A 27,833-nucleotide genomic window follows, 5' to 3' on the forward strand; every position below is an offset into this window, starting at 1 on the left:
ACCAGGAAGCAAAATGTTTTAAACAATCAATCTTGTAACCGCAAGATACTGTTGGTGCTTAGAGGGAATTTGTTTTCCACTAGGTAATAACCATTTTGAGCACCGCTCACACAAATAAGGACTGTCGTAAGATTGTGTATTTGTCTTTCCTTTTATATTTGTATTAGCTTTTAAAAAATAATTGATCTGAAATACAGTCAAAATTGCCATGATAGCCTATGGAGTCAACTTCCAAAAATATTGGTTAGAGTTTATGGGACATCTAGATCTAAGCATCTGCATCAGCTCTGGCTAATGACTTCATCAGTCAAGTCTGACAGTTCCCCAAGGAAAGTGCCGAAATCATGGTGAAAGAAGTCCATGTCCTGGCCTGTTCACTTTCAGAATAGACTGAAGAAAAAAGGAAGAGGAGCCATCTAGGGGTAGAGTGCATGCAAAGCAATATGACCTGCCTTGGTTGCCAGACTTGCTGGTTATGGCTCAGTTTTTCTCTTCACTCTTCTCTACAATAACAACTGAAAGATCCCTGCAGTAGAAACAATGTGTTACTGGAAAATTCTGTACCAAAGAAAGGCAGTTGTATTAACAAGGAATGGGAATCTTTCTCACCCAACAAGAGCCAGAATAGAAAAGCATATTACTGCATATGATGTGCAAATACTTTCTAAATAGTAGGAAAGAGTAATTAGATTAAGATTAGAAAGTAACATCTCACAACTGAAAGTAATATTAGAAAGTAACATCCCACCAGAGAAATTGTTAAAACTAATTTAATATTGTAATCTACTGAGGTAATAATATGCTCTTAGTTTAAAATGGGTTATTTTAATTTCAGCTCCACAACTTGAGGTTATCTATCCTGACTGAACCCCAGGGTTCAATCTAGTGACAGTCCTACCTAGAGTAGACCCATGAAATTTAGTGGACAAGTTTACTGTGATGAACAAGTCTTGCTCATTTCAATGGCTATGCTTATAAGGAGGAGGAGTGAAAATTGGAGGAAGAATATCAATAATATCAATATCAATATCAATATATATGTATCAATATCAATACATATACATATCTGTCTATCAATATAGATTTGTGTGCTGCAGGGTCAGAAGACCAGCAGTTGTAAGATTGAATCCACATGACGGAGTGAGCTCCCGTCGCTTTGTCCAAGCTCCTTGCCAACCTAGCAGTTCGAAAGCATGCAAATGCGAGTAGATAAATAGGTACCATCTCGGTGGGAAGGTAAACAGCGTTCTGAATCTAAGTCGTGCTGGCCACATGACAATAGAAAACTGTCTTCGGACAAATGCTGGCTCTACGGCTTGGAAACGGGGATGAGCATCACCCCCTAGAGTCGAACATGACTGACTAAAAAATGTCAAGGGGAACCTTTACCTTTACCTTATCTATCAATATATATAACATTAAGAAGATCAAAATCATGACTACAGAAGAACCACATCAATTTAACATTAACAAGGAAGACATTGAAATAGAGATTTTGTATCCCTTGGTTCAATCATCAATCCAAATGAAAACTACAACCAAGAAATCAGAAGGCAGAGACTCAAAAGAAAGCAATGAAGGAACTAGAAAAGATCATCAATTGTAAGGATGTGTCACTGGAGACGAAGACCAGGATCATCCACACTCTTAAATTTCCGTTCATCATGTATGGGCATGAAAGCTAGACAATTAGGAAAGCTGACAGGAAAAAAATGATACAGTATGTCTGAAATGTGGTGCTGGAGGAGATATTTGCAATTACTCTGGACTGCCATGAAGATGAACAAGTAGGTGATAGATCAACTCAAGCTTGAACTATCACTGGAGGCAGAAATGTTGAAGCTGAAATTGTTCTACTTTTGGCACATCATGAGAAGACAGGATTCTCTGGAAAAGGCAATAATTCTGGGAAAGACTGAAGGCAGCAGGAAAAGAGGAAAACCCAATACAAGATGGTTCCCTAAAGGAACCCATAGAGTTGAATTTGCAAGAGCTGAGCAGGGCTGTTGAGGACAGGACATTCTGGTGATTGCTTATTCATGGGGTTGCCATAAGTAAAGGGCAACACATGACAACGATGACGATGACAACAAGGTCTAGACAGAGTTACCATTGAATTTGATGCTACATCTTTTATGAGGATCATGGCAATGCTGCTATTTCTCAGCCTGACAACATTTTTCAAATAGATTAGCAAAGCACATGACTTCTTCCGTTGAGACCTATCCTTGAATGATGACATAATATATTTCCTTTGCAAAGTATAGCTTTAAAGTAAATGTCTAAGGTACACTCTCTATGAAACAATGCTATGTACGCCTTTATGCCTTTATGCACCTAAATCAAAGTCGTGAAAGTTCAGCCATAGATCCCTCTCAAAGACAGAGACACTTCTGGAAGGTGTGTGTGCACATCTTGTTCAGAATGAAACCATGGTAACTGGTCTGTTAAAAAGATTAGCCAGATATCGGACTACTCCTAAGGTGCTAAATAGAAGAGGGACATTTTTCCTCTTTAAAATATTTATACCAAATGACAAGATATATTCTAAACTGTAACTTTCTTAGTAGTAGGAAATATATAGTAATAGGAAATATAATGTATACAACACACACTTCATTATTCAAATGCCAGCTTGTACTGCTTGGAATGAATTAAAGCATTGCTCAGCTAATGATATCCTTTATACTGGTTTACGCAGACCAGCCTCACCAGCTTTAACAATAGAATAAATGAACAACAGGATATTGAAGTAGCATTTTGGACTTCAGTATTTTCAGATAACCTTGCTTTTTTGGGTCTTCTGCTTACGTTTGGCAAGCCAAGTGTTTGAAAAACAATTCACTATGTATGAGCTGGTGGGCACTGTAATGTATGGGTTGCTAGGTAACTGCTGACCACTTGCCCTGTGGACATGCGGGAGGATGCGCAAGGGGTGTCAGCTGCCTGCCATCCCTGGCAGCTTGGCTTTTTTAAAAAAAAAATATTTCTGTGGATTTTGAAAAGGCAAATGTATGTTGGTGGGGGAATGGCAATGTTGTAACAGACTGTGGAGAGCAAAAACGTCATTATAGAGAAAATCTCCCTCCAACCAGAAAAATCTGCAGTAGCTGAACATGCCCTAAAACAAACTGGACATGAAATTCTATTTCAAATACCGAAATACTGGACAACACCAGCAATCATTACGTCAGACTGCACAGGGAAGCCATTGAAATCCACAAGCACCAGCAGAACTTCAACAAAAACGAAGAAAGTTTGAAACTCAACAAACTTGGCTCCCAGCTCTCAAAAATACAGTGTGCAAAAGGTCAACAAACTCTACCCAGCCACAAGGACTGGGGGTCACTACACACAAAAGACCAGCTAATGACACCCATCAACAACAGTGACAGATAATCTTTCTTTCTTATCATAACAATACACCCACAACAAGACACACTAATCACCCATCCACAGAAAAAGACAAAAGTCCATCTCACAGCCATAAATACTCCACTCCCAAGCCAACTACACCAGAGCACAGAGTACTGTCCTCTGAAGATGCCGGCCACAGAGACTGGCGAAACGTTGTGTGTGTTTAGTCGTTTAGTCGTGTCCGACTCTTCGTGACCCCATGGACCAGAGCACGCCAGGCCCTCCTGTCTTCTACTGCCTCCCGGAGTTGTGTCAGGTTCATGTTGGTTGCTTCGCAGACACTGTCCAGCCATCTCATCCTCGGTCGTCCCCTTCTCCTCTTGCCATCACATTTTCCCAACATCAGGGTCTTTTCCAGGGAGTCTTTTCTTCTCATTAGATGGCCAAAGTACTGGAGCCTCAGCTTCAGGATCTGTCCTTCCAGTGAGCACTCAGGGTTGATTTCCTTTATAACTGATAGGTTTGTTCTCCTTGCAGTCCAGGGGATTCTCAAGAGCCTCCTCCAGCACCACAGTTCAAAGGCATCAATTCTTCGGCGGTCTGCTTTCTTTATGGTCCAGCTCTCACTTCCATACATCACGACAGGAAAAACCATAGCTTTGACTATTCGGACTTTTGTTGGCAAGGTGATGTCTCTGCTTTTCAAGATGCTGTCCAGATTTGTCATCGCTTTCCTCCCAAGAAGAAGGCGCCTTTTAATTTCAGGGCTACTGTCTCCATCTGCAGTGATCATGGAGCCCAGGAAGATAAAATTTGACACTGCCTCCATATCTTCCCCTTCTATTTCCCAGGAGGTGATGGGACCAGTGGCCATGATCTTAGTTTTTTTGATGTTGAGTTTCAGACCGTTTTTTGCACTCTCCTCTTTCACTCTCATTACAAGGTTCTTTAATTCCTCCTCACTTTCTGCCATCAGAGTGGTATCATCTGCATATCGGAGGTTGTTGATATTTCTTCCGGCAATCTTAATTCCGGCTTGGGTTTCTTCCAGTCCAGCCTTCCGCGAAACGTTAGGAAAAACAATCTTCAGAACAAGGCCAAAGAGCCCGAAAAATCCACAACAACCAACAATCTCCCTCCTATTTATAGGGCTATGATAAGTCTATCATTCTATAATTCCGTGATTCTATATTCACGCAGGGAATTAGAACTGGTCCTGGCAGGCAGGCCATCAAATGCTATAATGTGGCCTTAGCAAGCAAAGCAGCAAAAATTATTGTTTTCCCAAGAAAGCCCTGTGTGCTTGTCTCCATCTCAAAGTTCTAAAGGGGAAAGCCACAATTAGATGAAATTCTGTTTTAATTCCTGCTTGTCCACAAATATGTGCAAGATTTTAAATACAAGGTTCAAGAACAGGCCATTTCTGCCAGAACATATGAAAATGTCATTCATGACACATGCCCATTTCAGTAATGCCTTCATGCCCTTTGAAATATCTAGTTCTGCCCTAAGAAAGTAAATGTTAAAATGTGTTTGACTGTGCATAGAGGCATTGATGATTTATCTTTCTTTTTTTGAGCTGTTCAGTATCTCAGCTCTGTTCAGTAGCTTTGCATGTAAAAAGGTGAGATTTAACAGCTAACTGGTTTGGAAAAAGATACGTGCATACATTTTTGAAAAAGCAGTTTGTTGACTCATAAGAACATGTTTAAAACATTAAAGTTGATTATCTCCAGTTGGATTACTGCTTGTGAACTGATTCTGTATTTTGCCTCTGTAAAATACAGCAGGTATCTAATGAAGTACATTACAGTATGTACTGTAGTGGAGATCTTATCAACAACTAATTTATTATTAGGTGAGACACTGCTGCAGGAAGTTAAAATAACAGTTGTGAGTTACCTTGAAAACAAGAGAAAATATAATGACCCACTGCCACTTACCACTACCCTAAATCTACCCTAAATCTTAAACAAAAATAATTAATGACCAATGGAAATTCTCTTGCACCGATTTCAATAGAGAGGTCAGATGTACACAATGAAAGGAGTAGAGACTCACAGAATTTAGTCTGTCTTATCAATTTGATGGAAATGAAATAAGAACAACAAAGAGTGAAACTCAGAAATATAGTCATCACAGGTACGGTGATGTTGCTTTCTCCAAAGAGAACTTCTGTGATGATTCATGCTCAACAGGCAATTCTGGGCTCTGTGAAAGAAATTCTCATTAAAAAGCAGCTACATTTACAGCATGTTGATTGCAGGAAGAAACAGATTTCAACCAGATTTTCATTGCACAATGAAGGTGGAAGAGAGAAATGGGCTGTGATGCATATTGTGCTTTGTAACACTACAGCAATTTAGAGCTGTTTCTCATTTCTAAAATATAGCAAATCTTGGGTGGGGGGGCACTTTCTATTGTTGAGTACTGAAATATCTCAACACTGTAGAGTAATGGCCATAATTCCAGACTTATTCTGGCTTCTGGCATGAAATAATGTTATGCAAACTGGCAAGTCATTTCTGATCTGCTGTAGGTTATCAATGAGCTAAAATATCTGCAAGACTATACAAAATAGCCTTCTTTTCTGACATCACCATACAAAATAGCCATTCTTTGTTCTCGTGTTCTCTAAGGAGTACAGTACTAAGGTAGCTGCTGTCTAAAAATTTAGCTTCAGCATATAGGCTTTATATTAACAGTGGGGATTTCAGGTAAGATGAAAAAAAAAAACTGAATTGAATTGCCTCTTCTAGTAACTGTTGGCTCCACATTGTATTATTAGCAAATTAAAAATACAAAAATCCCCATCAGGTTTAACTCTGCTTGATAAAGACAACTAAGTAATTACTTTTCAGAAAGCTTGAGCTTTGATAATGCAACTTCCAGCCTGAGGGCTGGCAAAGGGATATCGCACAGACAAGAAGAAATGCATTTGAAGAGAAACATCTAGTTTTCAGTATATCTTTATTCAGACTTAGACTAGTGCCATGTGGACTGTTTCTGGTGTAATTTGATTTTTATTCAAATCAGAAGGTTGACAATTTAAGGGGGATCAGACAGGCCATCAAAATAGCTTTACCTTATACAATGTGATAGATCTTTTTCATGTTGGTTGCCACCTTGGTTTTAATATTGTTTTTTAATACTCCTTTTTTTGACAAGTCTCTTTTATGAAGTGGATAATTCTGTCTGGAACTATATAGTGAACATAACACAATTGTGTCACACAGTTAATTGGCAATAACAACAACAACAATCATCATTATCATTATCATCATCATCTCTAAACTGCAGAGCTGGAAGGGGCCCTATGGACCGTTAAGTCCACCACGTTATAGGGAGGCACAGTGGGGAACTGAACTCCCAACCACCAACCTCTGGAGATGCCTAGACCACTGAGATATCCAGCAGTTCTAGGGTAGGGTAAAATCCTCACTCTGATATAGTATTGCTACACTTCACATCTGCCATAAGTCTGCAAGACAATATGCAGAAACGTTAATCTCAGGATTCCTTGACCCAGAAGGTCTTGAAAAAGAAAATATTTTGACAAGAATATATTTTGACTTCTGCTGTAGTCATGACAAAGCAAGCAGTTATTAATCTTATATATTCCTGTTCCCTTTTTCCACTGAAGGTTAACTGAAAGTTACTTTGGGGGAAAAAGGGAAGAAAAGTGTTTGTGTGTGTGTGTGTGGGGGGGAAAGTCAGCATATACATTTTCTTTCCTGACAGGTGGCATCCATATCAGTCTGGGTCAGCAAATTATGAGGCTGGTAATAAAGACAGAGTTCTGATAGATGCAGTTGATCCTGGAGTATTGAGCTCTGTTTAAAACACCCTGAAGTTTAATCTTTAAACAATTATGCTACATTTCAGATATGAATGATTCTTAAGGTAAATGTTTATCATATGATAAAGAATAAGATACACATCTATTTGTAAATACCAGAAACTTTAAATCAACATCATAATTTCAGTGATACTTAAATGAGAATAATATATAGTTAGGAAACTACACTAATTATTATTAAAAACACTCTTGTCTTATAGAAACATTTAAATTCCTCAGTAATAGCCTAGTAATTATGGGGGTTATTACTGAGAGCTCCCATTATAGATTTTGTTTTGTTACATGCCGTCTAGTCAGAACTGACTTATAGTGACCCTAATAGGAGTTTCAAGGTAAATGAGCTATTAGGGAGCATTTTTACCAGTTCCACCCCCCCCCCCCCAAATGAGTTTCCATAGCAGTGCCAAGGAATTGAATCCAGGTTCCCTGAGTCCAAGTCCATTGCTCTATTTTACTGCACTGACTGTCCTATATGCAGTGCTGTGTGTGTATTTATATGTCTATAGCTACAAATAGAGATATTTTCCCCTGTGGTGGCCAGAAGTGGGTGCAGAAAGGAGATGGGTCTTCTTCTTCTTCTTCTTCTTCTTCTTCTTCTTCTTCTTCTTCTTCTTCTTCTTCTTCTTCTTCTTCTTCTTCCGACTTGCACCTGCTCTGCTATTATGGCCCCGAGCCAGGTGCTGGAGAGAGGGGCAAAAGTCCTCCTGTCCTTCCTGCAACCCATGCAACTTCAAGCCAGATAAGCATGTTTGGAACAGAAGAAAACACATGCAGGTAAGTCAGAGAAATGAAGGAGGGAAAGAGTTTGGAGGTTCAGGGAAAGGCGAGAGGGATGATACTCTCAGTATAATTATCAGTTAGCTGTACTTGGCTTAAAATAAAGCTGTTTTCCACATTTGGGGGAAAGCAACTTGGTTGCCTAAACCTGACCAGGTGAGCTCGCCACATATCAATTGCAAATGCGTTTGTCACATTCACATTTTACATTTTCAAATTATTTAGACAATTACTATCCGTTATTAGAATAGGGGCTTGGTTCCCACCTGTGCCCTAAAAAGAGAGAGAAACTGAACAGATGCTTCATGGCCTGCAATAACTAGAAGACAGTCATCTTAATCTTTCTGTTTTGTGTTTTTATGATGCAATTGTGAATTATGTTGTTTGTGTTAACAATTATAGAGCTGAACAGATGGCTGAAGATTTATTTCAAGACAACGTAGCTATTAAAAAAGCCTTGTCTGGGCTCCTAAGTAATTGTTAACTAGAATCCTGATTCATTCAAATAGGGGATCATTAAACTTCCTCTGTACATGAAATCATTTGGAAGAGAAAGAGGCCAAGGAGACAGGTATTGTGCAAAACAGTTAGTCATGCTATTTTAGGAAAGCCAGCATGGACACGTGCAGCAGATTTCCACATTTGTGCCTTAAGAGAAGGTAAATGAAGATCACTGAGCTAGTGTAAACTCTGCCACTACTTTTTATAAATAATACGGTGTTTTTCTCTTTTCCATCTTCCATCTCAAAGAGGCTTAAAGTTAATATCTAATAAAACCTTTAATAACCATGAAACAATTCCAAAACAAGAGGGCTTTGGGTTTTTTGTTGTTTGTTTGTTTTTTGCAAGCAGCTCAACACAAACGGACAGTTGTTTCCAACAGCAGTAGAACAAAAATGGAACCGCAGCCAGAAGGATCTAAATGAAAAAGAATCTAGATTAATGAGCATATCAAAGAGCATGTAAAGGTCAAAGTATGACACTTGAACAATGGCATCAGAGCATTCTTCTACTTTGGTGTTGTGTGATGATGACATGGCTTCCTTTGGGTTTCTATAAAACTTCACAACAACTTGAGTCTGTGGTGGTTCATCATAGCTGATATTTATCCCTGAAAGGGATAATTCCAGTGTGACATTGGTGTTCAACTGGGTATCAAAGTAAAAGTCTTTTCATTGTTGGAATGAGTCCAGGCAACGTCACCTTGCCTATTTCTGCAGGCTTTATTCATCTGTGTTACTGCCGTGCACAAAACATGGCCTGGCCTGCCTCTCAGGATAGATCATCCACCAAGGTGACGCCAATGCTATTTTCTTCTGAAACCAGAAGTGAAAAGGATCTAGATAACCTTTTACGTAGGCTTAATGAAATACATCCTGTTTCTGAAAGATAGATGAGAGCTCCTGATACATCTGAGTCAGTGCTGATAGTTGGCAGACTTTTAACTAGCCTGAACAGCTTTTTAACACCTGGGCTGGGTGCCAGAGTTTTGAGCTATTCAAGGCCAGTCCTACTTCCTTTGTCTAATCAGCTGATGTAAGTAGTGTGTAGTTTTGGACACGTATACTGTGGGGTGGTGTACAGAGGGATGAGCATTGTGTAGCATTTCCATTGCAGTCATTGCAGTGATCTATAAGGCAACCAAGGGGGTGAAATTTAAATAAGGAAATAATAGAGACTCTGAAAAGGATAGGTGCGGGTATCAGGTTGATGGTAACGGAGACAAAAGAATGCCCAAGGCTAATAGCACAATCTTTCCTTAGTAATTTTTTACAAAACAAGGAAATGATGAAGGAGTAAGAAGAACAAAATTCTCAACCACGTGTTCCACCATGGATCTGGTCCTTTCAGGTAGTGTGAAGCTTTACAACATAGGAAAGTGCCAAGATTATGCTTGCACTAAGGAAAACAAAGATTTTAATAATCTATGCATCTTACTAGGCCCAGCCACTAATAAAAGACTAGAAGTACTTCATTTGGCAAACCTGTTGCTTAACATGGCGAACAAATAAAACAAATTCACGGGAAGATTTCTTCGAATAAATCTATTGAATATCATCAAGTTGTTTCACAATATTAATAGGTAGAATCTTTGTAGCACTTTGAAGCATATTAAATCATCACTATGGCTGTTCATTTTAAAAATGTTTGCAGGCGCAGTAGGAAATACTCTTAAGGGTTGCAGACTAGATGTTGTGGGAAAGTTAGGAAGTCATCTGGAAATTCAGAACCTTCTTACCAGAAATCATCTTTACTACAGTTCATAAATCTAGGCCATTTCCCAGCCGTAGCACTCTTTCTAGCTAGTAATGCATCAATATAGTAAAGATACTGTTTTCGACAGCATTCGTCTGCGGTAAAGGTAAAGGTTCCCTTTGACATTTTTAGTCTAGCCGTGTCTGACTCTAGGGGGCGGTGCTCATCCCGTTTCCAAGCCGTAGAGCCAGCACTTGTCTGAAGATAGTTTCCATTGTCACGTGACCAGCGTGACTAGGGAGCGGCGTTTTACCTTCCCACCAAGGTGGTACCTATTTATCTACTCGCATTTGCATGCTTTCGAACTGCTAGGCTGGCGAGGAGCTGGGACAAAGCGATGGGAGCTCACTCCGTTGCGTGGATTCGATCTTATGACTGCTGGTATTCTGACCCTGCAGCACACAGGCTTCTGCAGTTTAGCCCTGAGCGCCACCACGTACTCTTCCAAAATTAAAAAGAATGCCACCTGTGGAGGATATCCACAGAACACAGTGGAAGAATGTTTTTCTAAGAGCACCTGTGTAGGTGCTCTTGTCTCTACTAGATGGGTGGTGGCCAAAACTGGACTTTACGTGGTTGGTGGATACAAGTCTCCTAGTAGCACATACATGAAGACCTACAAGTCTTGGGAGCTACCTTAGACTGAATCAGATCTGGACCCATCACAGCCCTGCAACTGACAATGCTGACTGGCAGTGCCTTTGAGGTAGACCTTCCTCTCAGCCCGACTGGGTAATTCCAGGAATGCAACCTGACACCTTCTGCATACCAAGCACATGCTCTGCCATGGAGCTACAGCCCTTTGCAGAAGTACATTCCATGGTGATTACTGGTCAGAATCTTCCCATGCCTCTATGCCAGTGTAAACCAAACAGTGGGATAGAAGCCTCCATTTCTTAATTAGTGGCAATTTGCCTCTGCAGTTTGTTCCGGTGGTTTTGTGCTGGAGTATGTGTCTGGCAATCAAGTGTTTTGTTAAAAAAATGTTTCGCCATTAGTGTCTGGCTAGAGGGATCTGTTGTTCTCCTTTCTGACAGCATGGAGTTCACAAAATGTGAAGCCTGATTTTCTTTTCTTAAATATATAAAGCAATGGCCAGAAAATGTGAGAATTCTTTGTCTCAGAGCCATATTCACATCATCCAGATTTAAACACACACACACACACACAAACCTGTGGGCTGCTTACTAATCTTGAAGACATGGAATAATTTTCTTGCTTTAGTAAAGTGCAATCGTTTAATTCTGTTGTCACATATTGAGGTTTCCTCTTACATCTACAATAAAGATAGGATTTGTCCCATATCAGTAACACAGAGAGAGATCATGTTGGAAGAACTATTCAGTTCTAATTTTAATAGCAAACTAGTTCATTGTTTTCTTACTGTTTTTTAAATTTTGCTTTCAGACTGTAATTGCAAAATGGTTGTTTCTTATTCCTATAATTTTATTAACTTGCATCTATATAAAACTCCATGTTAATTCATCATAATGAAGTAAGACAAGCATAGCAGACGTAATTCCAGGGTAGGCACTTAGGAACCTACGCAATGTTTGTGTTGATTCCGTCTCTGCCGTCTCCAAGTTTTCATGCTACTAGACTTGCTCTGCTTTCCACCTCAAAGGATGCTTTTCTGGAAGGCTTCCCTTTTGTGCACTACAGCAGAGACTGCATGACTTCTGGAGATAATAACCAGAGAGAAGCTGGAGGGAGGGGAAGGGGATTCTTTTGCAGGCAAGCTCACAACTCTTGGACGGTCTGGGGTCAGAGCAGGTAAGGATGGAGAGTGGGACCTTCTCTGTAGGTCTGGGTGTGGTCATCTTCAAGTTACTGTACGTATTTTTAAAAAGTTGTTCTTTCTATTCCCTGTTCATAAAATCCTTGAGAAATTTGTATTTGGTTTAGTTTTAACGACTATTGGATAGCTTGAAATGCTTGGTTGTCCTTTAGGACTGAAAGTCTTGGTTTGGACAACACAGTATTTCAGCAAATGTGTGCGTGGGGGAACAGCTTTTGAGCTTGCGTTTGCCATTTCAACTGTTTCACAAGTGAATATATTGAGGAATTTTGCTGGGAAAACCCCTGCTTATCACTTTAGAAGGAAACCACCCTCCTCCAACTTCTTTCTGTTCTAATGTGCCTTTCTCTCACCCCTCTGTTGCTTTCCATAGGTATACAGTGTTACACAATGGGCATCACCTGGAACATGACAAGCTTCCAATCCACAATGACCCAGAATCCCAAGAGTCCTGCTTTTGACAAAGGTCCAAGAATGGGATCTACAAGGCAGGATGGTCCAAAGATGTTCATACGTCAGGGACTGAATGCCAGATCAATACCATCTATATTGCCATAGCACTGCAGTATCAATTTGACATCTGCGCCAACAGCCAGCGTGGCCCTCCTGACAGAACAAGTGGGCATAGTTTGTGGAGGAGAAGGGATATCTTTTTGTTGATGCGAAGCCACACACGGATTGTCCTCCTGCTTCAAAATGCGAGGAGCAAACTGTAAGCAGCATGTTTGCTTACTGCTTCTTCTGTTTGTGCCAACTAATGTGTTTGTACACAAGCACACATCATTTTCTTATGTGGCAACAATCTATTCCAGAAGTGCTAACGTAAATCAGAACATCGTTTTGCTTAACCAAAATCTGGAGATTTATATTTCTCAGCTATTTTTAACCGTGAGCCGTCTCTCAAGAAACCCTCCCCACCTGTCGTGAAACAACAAAAGGAAGCAGTCCCTCTGTAGATTATGACTCACCCCAAGTATATCTCCTTGGCCAGCTATGCCCAAGGAGCATGAATAGCCCAAGGAGAGATAACGTTGGACTATTCTGTGAAGAGATACTGTCCAAGGCCCTGCTCTCACCAAATGGATCTATTCAGAAGAAGGTGGCCACTGGACAACAGGCGCTTTCCACCAAGACGACATTGCATTCAGTCCCTGCACGTATTCCTGCTGAAGCACTTACCTCGATAAATGCTGGACAACATTGCTTTGAAGGAAAAATGGGTTGAGAGACAGAACAGTTAAGAAAATAACAGTGCTCCTCTAATAGCTCACTAAGTGCCATCTTGATGTGTATGTATAATTGTGTGCATTTGAACAGCCATTATCACTGAAGGATGTGCTGCAAGGGAAACTTGCTTGGGTTAAGCAATTCAGTTGCTGTCCATCCTATTTTTGCCACTTGCTGAGGCAAATGTTTCAGGGCCTGGGTGTGAATGAACCTGCTTGGTGTCTTTGGGTTTATCAGGGTTCAATGGTAGTTGGTTTCCTATGTGCTGACAAGATTAGGACGTCTGCTGAGGAGGGAGCAAGCTATCTGTCAAAAAGAAGGGGTTAAGAGATAGATAGCAAACGCTGGCAGTCAATTGGCAGTCGCAACAACACTGCTGGTGTGAGAAAGGAAAGCAAGCAAAAGTTCAGTCCTGAAGGGGGTCTTCTCAGTTGACAGAGAAGACCCCTTTCAGGTCCCAGAACTTAAGCTGAAGTGCATTGGCTTCGTGGGTCACCTGGTTAGGTATTGAGTCAGCTGGTAGAGCAGCCTTCAAATACTGTCTGTCTCTGTGGCACCCTTGGGAAACTGGCCTTCTGGCACAGGAGATATGATGATGGAAGCTTGCTGCTGGGATTCTGCTCTGGAGACCCTGACAGGGCTCATCTTACCAAATGCTTTCTCAGCACCTATAGATAGTCCCTCTGTTCAGCTGTCCCTTTCATATAATGCCAGTGCCAACCCTCTTTACAAGCTGTGTCCTGCATGCAGATGTTGCAGCCTTCCTCTTGAGCACTCTACCCCTTCTTTTTGCATGTTATGTTGAAAGGCATGGCTGAGGGTCCAGCAACAACAGGAGCCTGGTTTTTAGGCCGCTGGCAACATACTGATCCCACTATGGACCTGTACTCCCCTTGGTGGAAGATCTAACCCAAAGATGGCAACCTTGCTCTGTAAAGCAGACATTTTGTTACATTGTGTAATTATGTACAGATTTTTTTTAATGTATGGAAGAAAAGCAAACTTTATTTATTGATATTTTTAAAGGGATTATGGATTTCCCATTAGAGGCTTTTAACTATAGGAGCTAAGACATTATCATTTGGTTTTTCAGTTTTGGTTTTATTTGGTTCCCTTTTCATAGCACAACTACTGTATAGCTTGTACAAAGAAGATACTATTGTTTGCTTGTTTAACAGGAGATTAAAGGCAATTCAAAGACCATTTTACTGGCCTAGACTTGTTCGGAAATCTGGGGAGTTGCAACATGTGATTGGAGGTTAAACGGGCAATGGCAAAAGTTCCTCGGTTGGTTCTCACGACAGATACATGCACGGCTCTTGGGGCCTTTTGAAAATGTCCCCTTTGCATCCTCATTGTTCCTTTATCCAACGACACCGAGCTGCTTTGTACATGTGGTGAGGCTGAGTTCTGCTCACTTACAGATCTCAGATGACACCCCGAAGAGTCTTCTCACCAGAGTATCAAATCCTCATACCATTTTTGAACTCCTTTTCATGCAAGAAAAAAAATAACTAAATGCCTCAGCATCTTAAAAGCTAGCACGTTTTATTGGGCATAATTTTTCAAAGACCTGACTGCAGCGTCCTTCTTCAGATGTGGACTGAAGTCCAAAAAGACTCACTGCAAATAAAACTTGCTAGTTTCAAAGGTGTGACAAGGCACTTTCTGTTTTGCTGCAGCAGGCCACAGACTTACATGGGTACCCCTGCAAACATCATTATTAGATGTCCTCTAATATACCATTTTTGGGGGGGGGCATTTAATCACAGGCAATTCCCACATAGCTTGAAGAACACTTTATTTATTTTATTAAATTTATATCCCACCCCTCTAGACCATGTCTACACTTAAAGAGCTCAGCAACATTGGTGGACAGGGGAGGTGATCACTGTGCTCTTTATACCTTGGAATCTTCACCCTTCCAGGAACAGACACGGTTTCCCTGGAAGACCTTCTTGCTCAACTCTCCAAAGGCAAAGGGGTGCTTCTACAGCTGGAAGAATGTCTAACTTCTAGAATTTGCCCAAATGCATATGCATTGGTTTCAGACTTTCCCATGTATTTAATTTTGAATTCATTTACACAGTGCTCTGAAATCCAGACTTGATTGTTTTAAAAATTCAGGTATACATAGGACTTTGGGTGCTTGACAGTTCTTATGTAATCCTGGCTGCATTCAGTTGTTATTGTGAACAAGTGCAGATTTCATTATCTGACATGTTGGAGAACATGATTTCCTACTGAATAAACCAGTGTTTTCTTGATGGACTGTGGGCCATCTTTCAGAATCATTGGTAATTGAAGCCATTCTGCCTATGGCCTTTGAAGCTATTGACCAAGTCTTTTCATGATCCTCTGTTAAGGGAGTGGGCATCTGTGTCTTTATCTTGTCTTCAGCAGAGTAAAGCGCAGATAAACGAACACAACAGCTTCTTCTTTCAAGCAGTGTATTTACAAAATATATACAGGATATACATACATACAGCACTTCAATGGCTCAGTATTCAAACCAGCAGCATGACATGCAGACATCAGTATACAGGAGAAGAGAGAGACTGTACAGTGTTCATTTCTTATATACAATCCTGGTATCAGTCTGGTCCAATCCCGTCTGAGGTGATCTCATGCACACAGGTGTGGCAGTCTTCATATTGCAGTGGATTGCATTAGCCAGGGATGAAGGAATGATGTCATCTTATTCTTGTTCTGCACACACACATATTATGTTCAGGCTATATAAAAATTATATACCTTAACACTCCTCCTAATTTTTAAATTGCCTGAACCCATTACACATTCCCAATACATCTATACACATTTCATGCTTTTGAGCACACAACGGTTTAGTCAATATATCTGCAATATTTTCTTCAGTTTTGCAATATTCTAATTCAATTAGTTTTCCTTTTACAGCTTCCCTTACGTTATGATATTTAATATCAACATGTTTGCTCCTGTTTTTTACTCTATCTGTTTTGGCCATTTGTATACAAGTGGTATTATCTTCCATTACTTTTATTGCATTATCTGTTTTACACTTTAAGTCTTTTGTTAATTGTTTGTACCAAATTAATTCAGAACATAAATCTGACAATGCAGCAAACTCTGCTTCAGAAGTTGAGATTGCTACAGAATTTTGCTTTCGTGATTTCCAACCAACTATATTACTTCCAAATTTTATGACAAATCCAGTCATAGATTTTCTGTCTTTTTCATTGTTGGCCCAGTCACTATCCACATAAGCTGACAGTTTTAAATTTTTTGATGGTTGCAAAGTTAGATGATAATTATATGTTCCCTTTAGGTATCTAAAAATCCTTTTTAATCCTTGCCAGTGTTTTTCACTAGGTTTTTCTATATATCTACTGAGTATGTTTACTGATGCCGCTATATCCAGGCGCGTCCAGTTCACTAGGTACATTAGACTCCCTATTGCTGAGTGATATAATTCTTTGTTTTCAAAATCTTTACTTATTTCATCTTCCTTTTGAAAATCCACTGTCATGGGAGTACTCACATTCTTGCACTCTCCCATACAATATTTTTCTAACATTTGTTTTATTTTGTGTTCTTGACTTAATTCAAGTCCATGTTCTGTTTTCTTTATTTGTACACCCAGATAATTTTGTATTGGCCCTGGATTTTTAAATTTGAATTCCTTTTTTAATTGTTTTTCAAACAACTCTACTTGGCTCTGATCTTTTGCTATAAAACATAGGTCATCAACATACGCAGAAGTATATTTAAATCATTCCCAACTTTCTTGGTATATAAACAAGGGTCTGCTAGACCGTTCTTGTATCCTAGTTTCATCAAAACTTGGTGTAAACAATCATTCCAATTTTTAGCAGATTGTTTCAAACCATAAATTGCCTTGTTTAGCCTGTACACTAGTTCTGGTTTAGTACCCTCAAAACCCGGTGCTTTTGCCATATATAACTCTTCCTTTAAGTCTGCGTTTAAGTATGCAGTTGTTATATCGTAGTGGTAAATTACATAATTTTTACTGACAGCAAAGGCAAGCGTTGTTCTCAATGTCTCGGACCTGACTGTCGGAGAAAATACCTCATCATAATGTATAAACTTTTTCTGTGTAAAACCTTGTGCAACCAATCTCGCTTTATATCTGTAGTTTCCATCATTTTGCAATTTTCTTTTGAACACCCACTTACTACTTATTACCTTATGCTCTGCTGGTAGTTTGGTTTCAGTGAACACTTGATGTTCCTCCATGGACTTCATCTCCTCCTCCATGGCCTCTAACCACTTATTCTTCTCATAATCAGGAAGCTTCAAAACATCTTTATAGTTTCTGGGCTCAATATAAACATTACACACTGTAATACCACCCACTCCATATCTATTGGGTGGCACACCTTTATTTGCCCTCTGGGACCTTCTGGGACCATGTGTATTTGTGTGTGTTTCTGTCTGACTACTTGTGTGTGCTTCCTCCTCTTCGTGTTCTTCCTCATCACTATCTTCTTTTTGTTTTACTTTTCTTTCATCTTCTTCTTCTTCATCATCATCTGTAGTAGCTCCTCCTTCTTCATCACCAGCACAGGACTCCACGCCTTGCTTATGTGTTCCTGTCTGTCTTAATTGACTTTTTCTTTCGTGTAGAGGGATGTATAACTGTGAGTTTGCGTGTATTTGGTCCCAGTTTTCCCCTTCATTAAAACTGGCTGACCTAGAGATTATCACACTTCTATCCCCATCAAAAAACCGGTATGCCTTTGAATTGGGTTCATACCCCACAAATGTCATTTTTCTTGTTTTATTTTTACCTTTTCTTCTGAGTTGTTTCGGGATATGCACCCATGCCGTGCATCCAAACACTCTCAAATATTTTAAACATGGTTTCTTACCGTATAACATGAAATATGGTGTGTCATCTATTGAGGAAGAATAAATTCTGTTAATCAAAAAATTAGAAGTTAGAATCGCTTCACTCCACAGACCGTGACGCAACCCAGAGTCTGCCAACAATGCATTTTTCATCTCTTGTAACACTCTGTTCCGTCTCTCAGCAACACCATTCTGAAATGGGCTATATGGGCTCGTTTTTCTATGTCTAATTCCCAGACTTTCTAACCACCTTTGGAACCTAGTGTTTGTAAACTCCGTACCTCGATCCGTTTGCAACTGCGCCACCTTGTGGCCAAATCTCCTCTCTGCTGAAAACAACCATTTTCTAAATGTTTCAAACACTTCTGTTTGAGATTTTAGTGTATAACAGTAAGAAAACCTTGTAAAATCATCCACTAGAACCATTGCATATTTCGCTCCTCCTAATGATGGAGGAAATGGTCCCATTAAATCTGCATGAACTAATTCAAATGGCCTGGTTGTGACTCTGTCACTTTTTCTCCCTTTTGGGGCCACATTCGTTTTGCTTCTTTTACAGACATCACAGTCCAAGTAATTTTTGCATTCCTTTATGTTTATATCCCTGGCAAAATGTTCCATTTTCTGTAATGATCTAAAATTTACATGACCCAGCCTCCTATGCAATAAATGTATACAGTTATCATGTTGTGGTTTGTTTGTATGTATCATATGTGCACTTTCATGTGTCTGGCTCTTTAACATGTACAGATTGTTTTCTTGCTTCACTTTTGCAACTATTTTACCATTTTTCTTAATTATACACTCCTGTTTCTCAAAAGTGACAGTGAACCCTTGCTCAGCCAACGCTGATACACTTATTATATTAAATGACAATTCAGGAGCGTAAAATACCCCACTTATCTCAGTTTTCAACGAAGGAATGTAAACAGTTCCTTGTCCTTCGACGGCCATCTCTTGTGAATTTGCCATCATCACACTTCTGAGGCTGGTTTCATCTAAAAGACAAAACAAATCTCTATTATTAGTCAAGTGCCCTACAGTGCCAGAATCGATCAGCCACTCCACTGCTTTTGTCTTGCTGTGAACCTTGTCCCTCGTTCCTCTGGTAACCAAGGAGACCGGCCTCTTGTCGTCTCTTTGTTGAAACCGTTTGGAGACTTTCTTTCTGCAGTCTCTGTTGCTTGGAAGACTTCCGCTTTTGTCACAGTTCCGTTGCAGGTGATTGGTGGATCCGCAGAGGAAACAGGCTTTCGTCATCATCACTCTTCCTACGCACGTGGCTTGCTTTTTTGTTCAGCATTCTTTGTTTTAAATGCTGTTCCTCCTGCAGAATCCGGTTCGTCACGTACTCCTCTGAAAGCTCCATGTCTGGCATGCTTTCCAAACTTGTTACCAGCATGGAGTAATCATCATTCAGAGAACTTAGCAAAATATACACGCGCTGTTCCTGAGGGAAGACAACATTCATTAATTGCAGTTGATTAAACATGTCCTTCATATTCTTTAAGTGTTCCGAAGCACACTCATCCAGTTTCATCCTGCATTGGAACAACCTCCTGGTAAGAGAAATCTTTGTGCCTGTCGTCTCCCTCTGATAAATGCCTTTTAGTTTATCCCAAACTGCTTTTGCTGTTGCCAGTCCTTGAATGTGGGTCAGAAGCGAATCTTCAATGGCCAAAATGATCGTGGCTAAAGCTCTCTCATGCTCTGCCTCTTCCTCCTCACTGGGCTGCGCTGGGGGGGCTCTAACATAACGCCACAGTGATTCCTTCCGTAACAACATTTCGGCTTTGACTGCCCATGTTCTATAATTATTTTCATGCAGTCTATTTATGGCCAGGCCACCTATATTTCCTCCCATGCTGTATGCCATCCTTGCAGCTCTCTGTATCCTTCCCTTCCCCGGGTTTACAGATGAACTGGTTTCTGACTCACTATCACTGCTGCTTAGGCTCTCCTCCTCTTTCATTTACTCACTACCTCCCGTTTTCAGCGCAGCGGAACGTTGCTGGGCCCATAACCTCTGTTAAGGGAGTGGGCATCTGTGTCTTTATCTTGTCTTCAGCAGAGTAAAGTGCAGATAAACGAACACAACAGCTTCTTCTTTCAAGCAGTGTATTTACAAAATATATACAGGATATACATACATACAGCACTTCAATGGCTCAGTATTCAAACCAGCAGCATGACATGCAGACATCAGTATACAGGAGAAGAGAGAGACTGTACAGTGTTCATTTCTTATATACAATCCTGGTATCAGTCTGGTCCAATCCCGTCTGAGGTGATCTCATGCACACAGGTGTGGCAGTCTTCATATTGCAGTGGATTGCATCAGCCAGGGATGAAGGAATGATGTCATCTTATTCTTGTTCTGCACACACACATATTATGTTCAGGCTATATAAAAATTATATACCTTAACATCCTCAGCCAACATATAAATGGAAGAGTAACGTATCCTGAAGAAAGCTCCAGGTTTGACTTCTGTTCCAGTTCACTGAAGCCTTTGTGTTGATTTCAGTGGGAGTTACCCACAACTTTTGCTAGATTCCACGCCAGTTCTTTCCTAAGTATATTCTGAAACATCAGCTCATGTTGTTTCAGGGAAGGGATGGCCTATGAGCTGCTTACTTAAGATAACATCCAGAAGCAGTGACCTCTTACAACCACCACTAGCTGTCTGCATTTTAAAAACACAATAAAGGAAATCTAATAAACTCATTTAAATCAGAAAATGGAAAGCAGTGATGAGGAGCTCAGAGGAGAGGTTATACATTTCAATCAGATGCAAAGCAGTAACTGGATGATGTACACTACTTGAATGCCAGGACTTCAGGCAGAGGTGGTGTGGCATCCTTCAGTCTCGAGGGACTATGGTGACATGCTCTGAATCGAGGAATGTCCTCTCCAGAGCATGAAGCCCGGGTAAGGTAATATGGAGGATAGGCTGTTACCCAAGCAGCAGATCCCCCCTCTCCACATTGCTGAAGTGGTCCAATGGAAAGGCAGGAGCCAATACAACTGGTTCCAGCAATGTCGCAGGAGTTGGCAGAATGACACGAGCTGCCTTCGGGACTCCAGCTCTGGATTTTGCCTCCCTCCCATGTACTGTACTTGGAAAGTTTCTCCTCTTCATTAATAACATTGACTCTTTGTTTGATTCAGTGTATATTGGGTGATCCCTATTTGTTGGTTGCTTGATCTCTATTTGTTGGTTGCTCTCATATCCTTTCATATTTCCGTATCTCTAATGTCCTACATTATTTAATTTATATTAAAAGGGGGGAAACAGATATCAGTGGAGAATATTGGAGAACTGTCATATGAAGGGTCTTTTTTTGAAAAAACAAAAATGGCTGCAAAACCAGTCCAGTACCAGAAACTACACCACTGAAATTGATGCAAGAAACTCAGCCTTCTTTATGAACAAAATTATATTTTGAGAAGCTCATGAGCACTATGCTTAGCCAAGAGACAGCCCATTTTGATTGATAGAAAGTTTGATGAAATTAAGTGTGTTATTTCAGCCCTGCAAATGAAAGTTTCCAACCTCTCCAAACAACAAGAGGACAAGAATTTACAATTGGGGCAAATGAAAGAGGATATGACACAGCAAAATCAAGAAATACAGAGGACAGTGAGATTAGCAAAGAAAATGGAGAAAAAAAGTAATAGAACTTCAGAAAAGGAAAAGTTGAAACCAGACAAAACCAACATGAAACACCAGTGACTCAAATCCAGATGGAGAATGCATCACATATTTTGAGAATACAGAATGTACCAGAAACTCACAATGAAGATCTCTTAGAAGTTACAACTGATTTGCTATCAGACTGGGAAAATTGTGATAAGGATGAAATTAAGTGGAATATGTGGCCAAAAGAACATCCTCAGTATTTATTTTTTTAAAAATCATCTCCCAAGAGAGGTACAAATTAGATTCATTAAAACCACGTATAGAGACAAAATTCTGAAAGCAACACAAGATAAGCAATATATAAGAGAAGGAAGGAATCTGAAGACATTGAAACATATCCCTTGGGAAATAAGAAATAAAAGGAAAATTTATGAGAATAGATAAAGACTATCAGCTACATAATCAATAATTAGAATAACAATATATTTGTCTGAATTTGGTTTTTCCCTCTCGCTCAGTTTATATTTCTTTCTGATATGTCCAACTATTACTAGGAGAATGTATAGAATTACTATGAAAAATATTGATCTGTAATGTATCCATTCAAATTCACCTCCTCTGAGGGTACCCCTATCCCAGCTGCCCCTTACCTTACCCTACCTTTATAAAGAAAATTTAAAAAATAAATTAAAAAGATGTGGAGCGACAAGGCATGTACACTTGACTTTAACCTTAGTGCTAACTCTGTATACATTGGAATTCTTGTGGGGTCAGAAAATGTCCTAGAACACAGTGCAATTTTTAAAAATCCATGGAGAAGAGTTTTGTCTCTTTACTTATCTAGCTGATTTTCTCTTTCAGTGACCACTGTGTACTGTAAAATATTACATTCTCACTTTCCTTTGTATTGATGTTGCTCACGTATGATACCAACTAGCCAGGTCTAATATATAGCTGGGGGGTCCTTCATGTTTAAAAAGGTAAAGGTTCCCCTTGACACTTTGTTCAGCCATGTCCAACTCTAGGGTTCGATGCTCATCCCCGTTTCCAAGTCGTAGAGCCAGCATTTGTCCGAAGACAGTTTCCGTGGTCACGTGGCCAGCACGACTAGACATGGAATGCCGTTACCTTCCCACTGAGGTGGTATCTATTTATCTACTTGCATTTACATGCTTTCGAACTGCTAGGTTGGCAGGAGCTGGAACAAGTGATGGGAGCTCACTCCATCGCGTGGATTCGATCTTACGACTGCTGGTCTTCTGACCCTGCTTCTGTGGTTTAACCCACAGCGCCACCCTTCATGTTTACTCAGCCTTAAAATGGAACATTGCAGTAATACTATTCTGTCAATTGTACAGTATAGACCCCATTGCTGAATCAGAGAAAATTCCGATTTTATTAAACCTTGACAATGTGTTGTGTAAGCTCTTATTTACTGAATATTCTGCATAATCACAATTTTAAAGCACATATACCTGTCTCCAGCCCGGGTCCAAACAGTAGCAATAGCAATGAGATACAGGGTGAGCCTGCATAGAGGGAAGACTAATAGTAATAACATGTGCACGAGATTCATAAGTACCATACAAACTGTCTGTCCTATAAACACCAATGCAACTTGACCAAGAAGTCAGATCTGGCAAAAATATCTGCACATCTCCACTTCAAATGAAATCAATTCTGACCAAAATACAAATATGTTGGCATAAGTGATGGGGGAATGATTTCTTTTGTTCTAAGAAATAAGTGCAGTACACTTGTGCATGTCCCCCTGAAACGGAACTATCCAAAAAAATAAAAAAAAGGTGTCTTGGCATGTGTTTCAGCACATCTGCAGCTAACCTTGAATGTAATTACAGTACAGAAAGCAAAAGATCAAAGAAGGTTAGGGACTCAGCAAGTGCTTGAATAGTGCTGCCCCTTAGGAATACTTGGCAGCAATGTAATCTATCAAACTGACTTACCATTTAGATTGGGGCTTTACTTTGTTCACCAGTCAGTTCCTTCTTTGATCCTTCCTGGTACGATTCGAAAAGATCACACATTATCTTGAGCAGAATTGACTGTGTTACGGTTCTCAGCTGTAGACCAGAACAGTTCGAGGAAGGCTGAATGGCTGGAAGACCTAAACGGTGCGTCTGCATTGTTGCTCAGCTTGCTCTCCAGGCACAGAGAGGGATCGCGGGGGTGAGAGGCGCAAATGTACCTCTACAAAGAAAGGAAGGAAGTGATTGGGGCAGAACATTTTGGGTTGACTCACCATGGACAGAAGGCATCTCTGCCGGATTCTCTCCAATACCACAGCTCATTCTGTATAAGACAGTGCCCCAGCCCTCTGTGGAGGACCTGCTTTGCGAAAAGAGGTGGTAACATCTGTTTCCAGCCTGCTAGTACAAAATAGCAGAAAGTATACACTAAATGAATTCTAAGATATTTTTGTACCCCTTTTTCTTAGGGAGGATAACTTGCAAGAATTACTCAGGAGGCAAAGAGGAGACAGAAAGAAGAGCCCACCAACACAAAACTGCTGACGTTTGCCATTTTTGCTTTTCGAGGGCACATGTCTGTGTTTCAGTCGTTCTTCAAGACCAGAACGCAGCTTCCTTTTCAAACACTGCTTTGTCTCTGTTAAGAGTGCAGGGGTTGTCCGTAACATTCCAAAATTAATAATAAGCATAAGGTTGTAGTTCAGCAGCTGCAGAAAATAAACTGAACAGACTGTGACACCCCAATCACGATACAGTATTTATTGTCTAGGGATAAAAATGAAATTGCAAGGGTGGACCCGACTCTCCTCTTCTGTGCTGTTCAACAGTTATCACCTCCTTCGCTTCCCACAACCCACCAGAGCTACTTATCAAAAATCACCTACAGACTGATATTTAAGCTGAAAATAGCCCTCCACAAACGCCCCAAACTGCCAAAAATTCTAATTCAAACATCTTTTTGGCTGACATACTGTATATGAAGACAGTCTAAGGTATTACTTATGCAACTTTGAAGGTAAAAATACAACAGGGAAAGTACTCTCTCCACTTTTTTTAGAACCAATGCCATTCTCAATTGGTTTCACTTACTATTCAATTTAGGTTAAAAGGACAAAATGACAAGGAGACAGAAGCAAAGCTGCTCAAGGCAAATTACCTCAGAGCAAGCCTTCTACCTGACAGGAGAAGGGTAAGGTCCAGTCCGTATCATTATCACATGTTTTCTTTCAACACAGAAGGCCACATGAATAGCTGTAAAGTGTTCATACACCATAGGAATAAAATATATACTGTTCTAGGGAAATTCCCACCTCTCCCATGTCTTTGAACATTGCACCAAAGCTGGGGAAGTAGAGACATCTAACAGGGTGCTAGCAGGAGAGGATGTCATAGTTACTTATGGAAACCCAGGACTAACTGGTGACCTTGTCTCCACTACACCATTGCTAGAGCAGCTGTAACTATTTCCTTATACCAGCAATCCCAATGAAGGATACAAGGGGTCCGTGAGTCAAGATCACTGGGAAGAGAATGAAATTAAAGCTTCTCATCTATCCCCGCATGGAGAAGAACAAGCCTGATGCACATATACATGTATGGTACCCAATCCATATACAGCAAAGCCATCCCAGGGGTTATTTCAAAAGGCACATGAGCACAGCACAAGCATCCTCTTTGCTTATACCCCCCCAGCTAAAGTAGACCTATTGTATTCAAAGTAAGTCAACACTAATGTAAAGCCTTTGACTGTGTGGACCACAACAAACGACGGCACATTCTTAAAGACATGGGAGTGCCTGACCACCTTATCTAACTCCTGAGAAACCTGTACATGGGACAGGAAGCAACAGTTAGAACTGGATATGGAACAGCTGATTGGTTAAATATTGGGAAAGGAGTACAACAAGGCTGTATATTGTCCCCCAGCTTATTTAACTTATATGCAGAATACATCATGCGAAAGACTGTACTGGGGGAATCCCAAACCGGAATTAAGATTGGTGGTGGAATAAATCTCAACAACCTCAGATATGCAGATGATATCACTCTGATGGCAGAAAGTGAGGAGGAATTAAAGAACCTCTTAATGAGGGTGAAAGAGGAGAGCGCCAAAAATGGTCTGAAGCTCAACATCAAAAAAACTAAGATCATGGCCACTGGTCCCGTCACCTGATGGCAAATAGAAGGGGAAGATATGGAGGCAGTGACAGATTTTACTTTCTTGGGCTCCATGATCACTGCAGATGGTGACAGCACACGAAATTAAAAGATGCCTACTTCTTGGGAGGAAAGCGATGACAAACCTAGACAGCATCTTAAAAAGCAGAGACGTCACCTTGCCAACAAAAGTCCAAATAGTCAAAGCTATGATTTTTCCTGTCGTGATATATGGAAGTGAGAGCTGGACCATAAAGAGGGCTGACTGCTGAAGTATTGATGCTTTTGAATTGTGGTGCTGGAGGAGGCTCTTGAGAGTCCCCTGGACTGCAAGGAAAACAAACCTATCAATTCTAAAAGAAATCAATCCTGAGTGCTCACTGGAAAGACAGATCCTGAAGCTGAGCCTCCAATACTTTGGCCATCTTATGAGAAGAGAAGACTCCCTGGAAAAGACCCTGATGTTGGGAAAGTGCGAAGGCAAGAGGAGAAGGGGACGACCAAGGATGAGATGGTTGGACAGTGTTATCAAGGCTACCAACATGAATGTGACCCAACTCCGGGAGGCAGTGGAAGACAGGAGGGCCTGGCATGGTCTGGCCCATGGGGTCACAAAGAGTCAGACATGACTTAACGACTAAACAACAACAACAAAATGTAAATCCTATTCTGCACTAGTTATGAGTAGCAATTTGACTTAAGCCACGAACACTATACAGATGAGGTACTGCATAACAAATTTAATGGAATCTAATAACCAGTGAGTTGCTAAGGAGTGTAGTAGAAAATATTTGAATAGTTTTGAAGGTACTTTATACCTCTAAATCTTTACACTGCAGAGCATGAAACTGAATATGCTGTCTTTTCAGACTTAAGCCCTGAGCTCAAAACGAGGTGATGAAGAATTAAAACTAAAGTCAAATGGAATACGTAGCAAGGATTTCCTTGCCTATTAAAATGACTTTCTATATAGCAGGTCTAAACTAAAGTAAACCTGAACAAATTTTGATACTTCGTTGTTCATACATTCATTGTGCATGTATTTCTATTAGGAAGACTGTGCAGGTGCCTGCTTTTATTTTCATTTAAGCGCTGTAAAGCAGCTACATCTAGTGGCTGAACAAGGCAGGGATGTACAGTATTTTTAGTCAATAAGATACCAGAGCTGGTTTCCTACTTTGAGGAATTAAATATACAAAATACAGCAGGGAAAAACATTCAGCACTTAAAGCACCAACTGATGTTTGCTCTTTGACACCCATTTCTTCACTAATAAAGGTATGTGCATGAAAAAGATCTACAGTAAAGTTTTAAACCTAGAAAGAATATGTTTGCAAACATCACTGCTGTGGCTGGACTCTATACTTCAAGAGTTTTAAACTAAGAGAACTGGAAAAGTTAAAACCCCTGTCCAATTGTTCAAGGTGACTATAAAGAACTGCACTGAAATCTGTATTTTGAAGCTAAATTCCGTAGAGACCTCCATTGTTCCAGAGTGAAAAATTATACCATTTTCAAAAACAGCATTAAAACATTGGTAAATGAAAGAGAATCCGAAACTGATAAGCTTACAGTTTCTAAAGAATCCAGTTTGTGGATATCACACCCTGACTGAATACAATTTCATACAGGAACACACTTTTTAAAATTTTGACCCAAGGCGGTGGTAGAATTGGACGTGTGACTCTCCAGATGTTGCTGGAGTGCATCTCCCACCACCCCTAAACAGCACAGCCAGGGATGAGGGGACAAGTCCAAGAACAACTGCAAGGCTAGAGGTTGCCCATCTTTGCTGTAATACAAAGGTTTCACCACAACATTGCATCATGTCCAGAGAAGGGGAGAACAGAATGACCCCGGGTTTTATTTTTCATCACTGAAGTAAAGGAACATACATTTGAGGCAAAAAACAAACAAACA

General features: G+C 40.3%; 2 protein-coding genes across 3 annotated transcripts in view; one reads left to right on the forward strand and one right to left on the reverse strand.

The window, feature by feature from the left end:
- Positions 1–14,477, forward strand: part of HTR4 (5-hydroxytryptamine receptor 4) — a 242,181-nt gene extending 227,704 nt beyond the window's left edge. For both annotated transcript variants that reach the window (XM_072990255.2, XM_020780479.3), the window contains one exon: positions 12,421–14,477. Coding sequence is in view for 1 of the 2 variants with exons in the window: in XM_020780479.3 (XP_020636138.1) it covers positions 12,421–12,508 (88 nt within the window). In the remaining variant the exon portion in view is untranslated. The remainder of the gene's footprint in view (positions 1–12,420) is intronic.
- Positions 14,478–15,707: 1,230 nt separating this feature from the next.
- Positions 15,708–19,153, reverse strand: LOC144586859 (uncharacterized). Its single transcript, XM_078385811.1, has 2 exons — positions 18,581–19,153; positions 15,708–17,926 (listed from the first exon to the last, which is right to left on the reverse strand). Exons 1-2 carry the CDS (start codon positions 19,098–19,100, stop codon positions 16,983–16,985), a joined length of 1,464 nt encoding a protein of 487 aa, XP_078241937.1. The 5' UTR covers positions 19,101–19,153; the 3' UTR covers positions 15,708–16,982.
- Positions 19,154–27,833: the final 8,680 nt, after the last annotated feature.

Source organism: Pogona vitticeps, chromosome 2 (assembly GCF_051106095.1).
Source record: "Pogona vitticeps strain Pit_001003342236 chromosome 2, PviZW2.1, whole genome shotgun sequence".
Classification (NCBI taxonomy): domain Eukaryota; kingdom Metazoa; phylum Chordata; class Lepidosauria; order Squamata; family Agamidae; genus Pogona; species Pogona vitticeps.

Bases quoted from the DNA above. Each gene is read 5' to 3' on its own strand.
- LOC144586859 (XM_078385811.1), bottom strand. From the start codon at position 19,100: ATGATGGCAAATTCACAAGAGATGGCCGTCGAAGGACAAGGAACTGTT. The intron at 17,927-18,580 runs CTCCATCATTAG...GGGACCAAATAC, and splicing joins AGATTTAATGGGACCATTTC to ACGCAAACTCACAGTTATAC.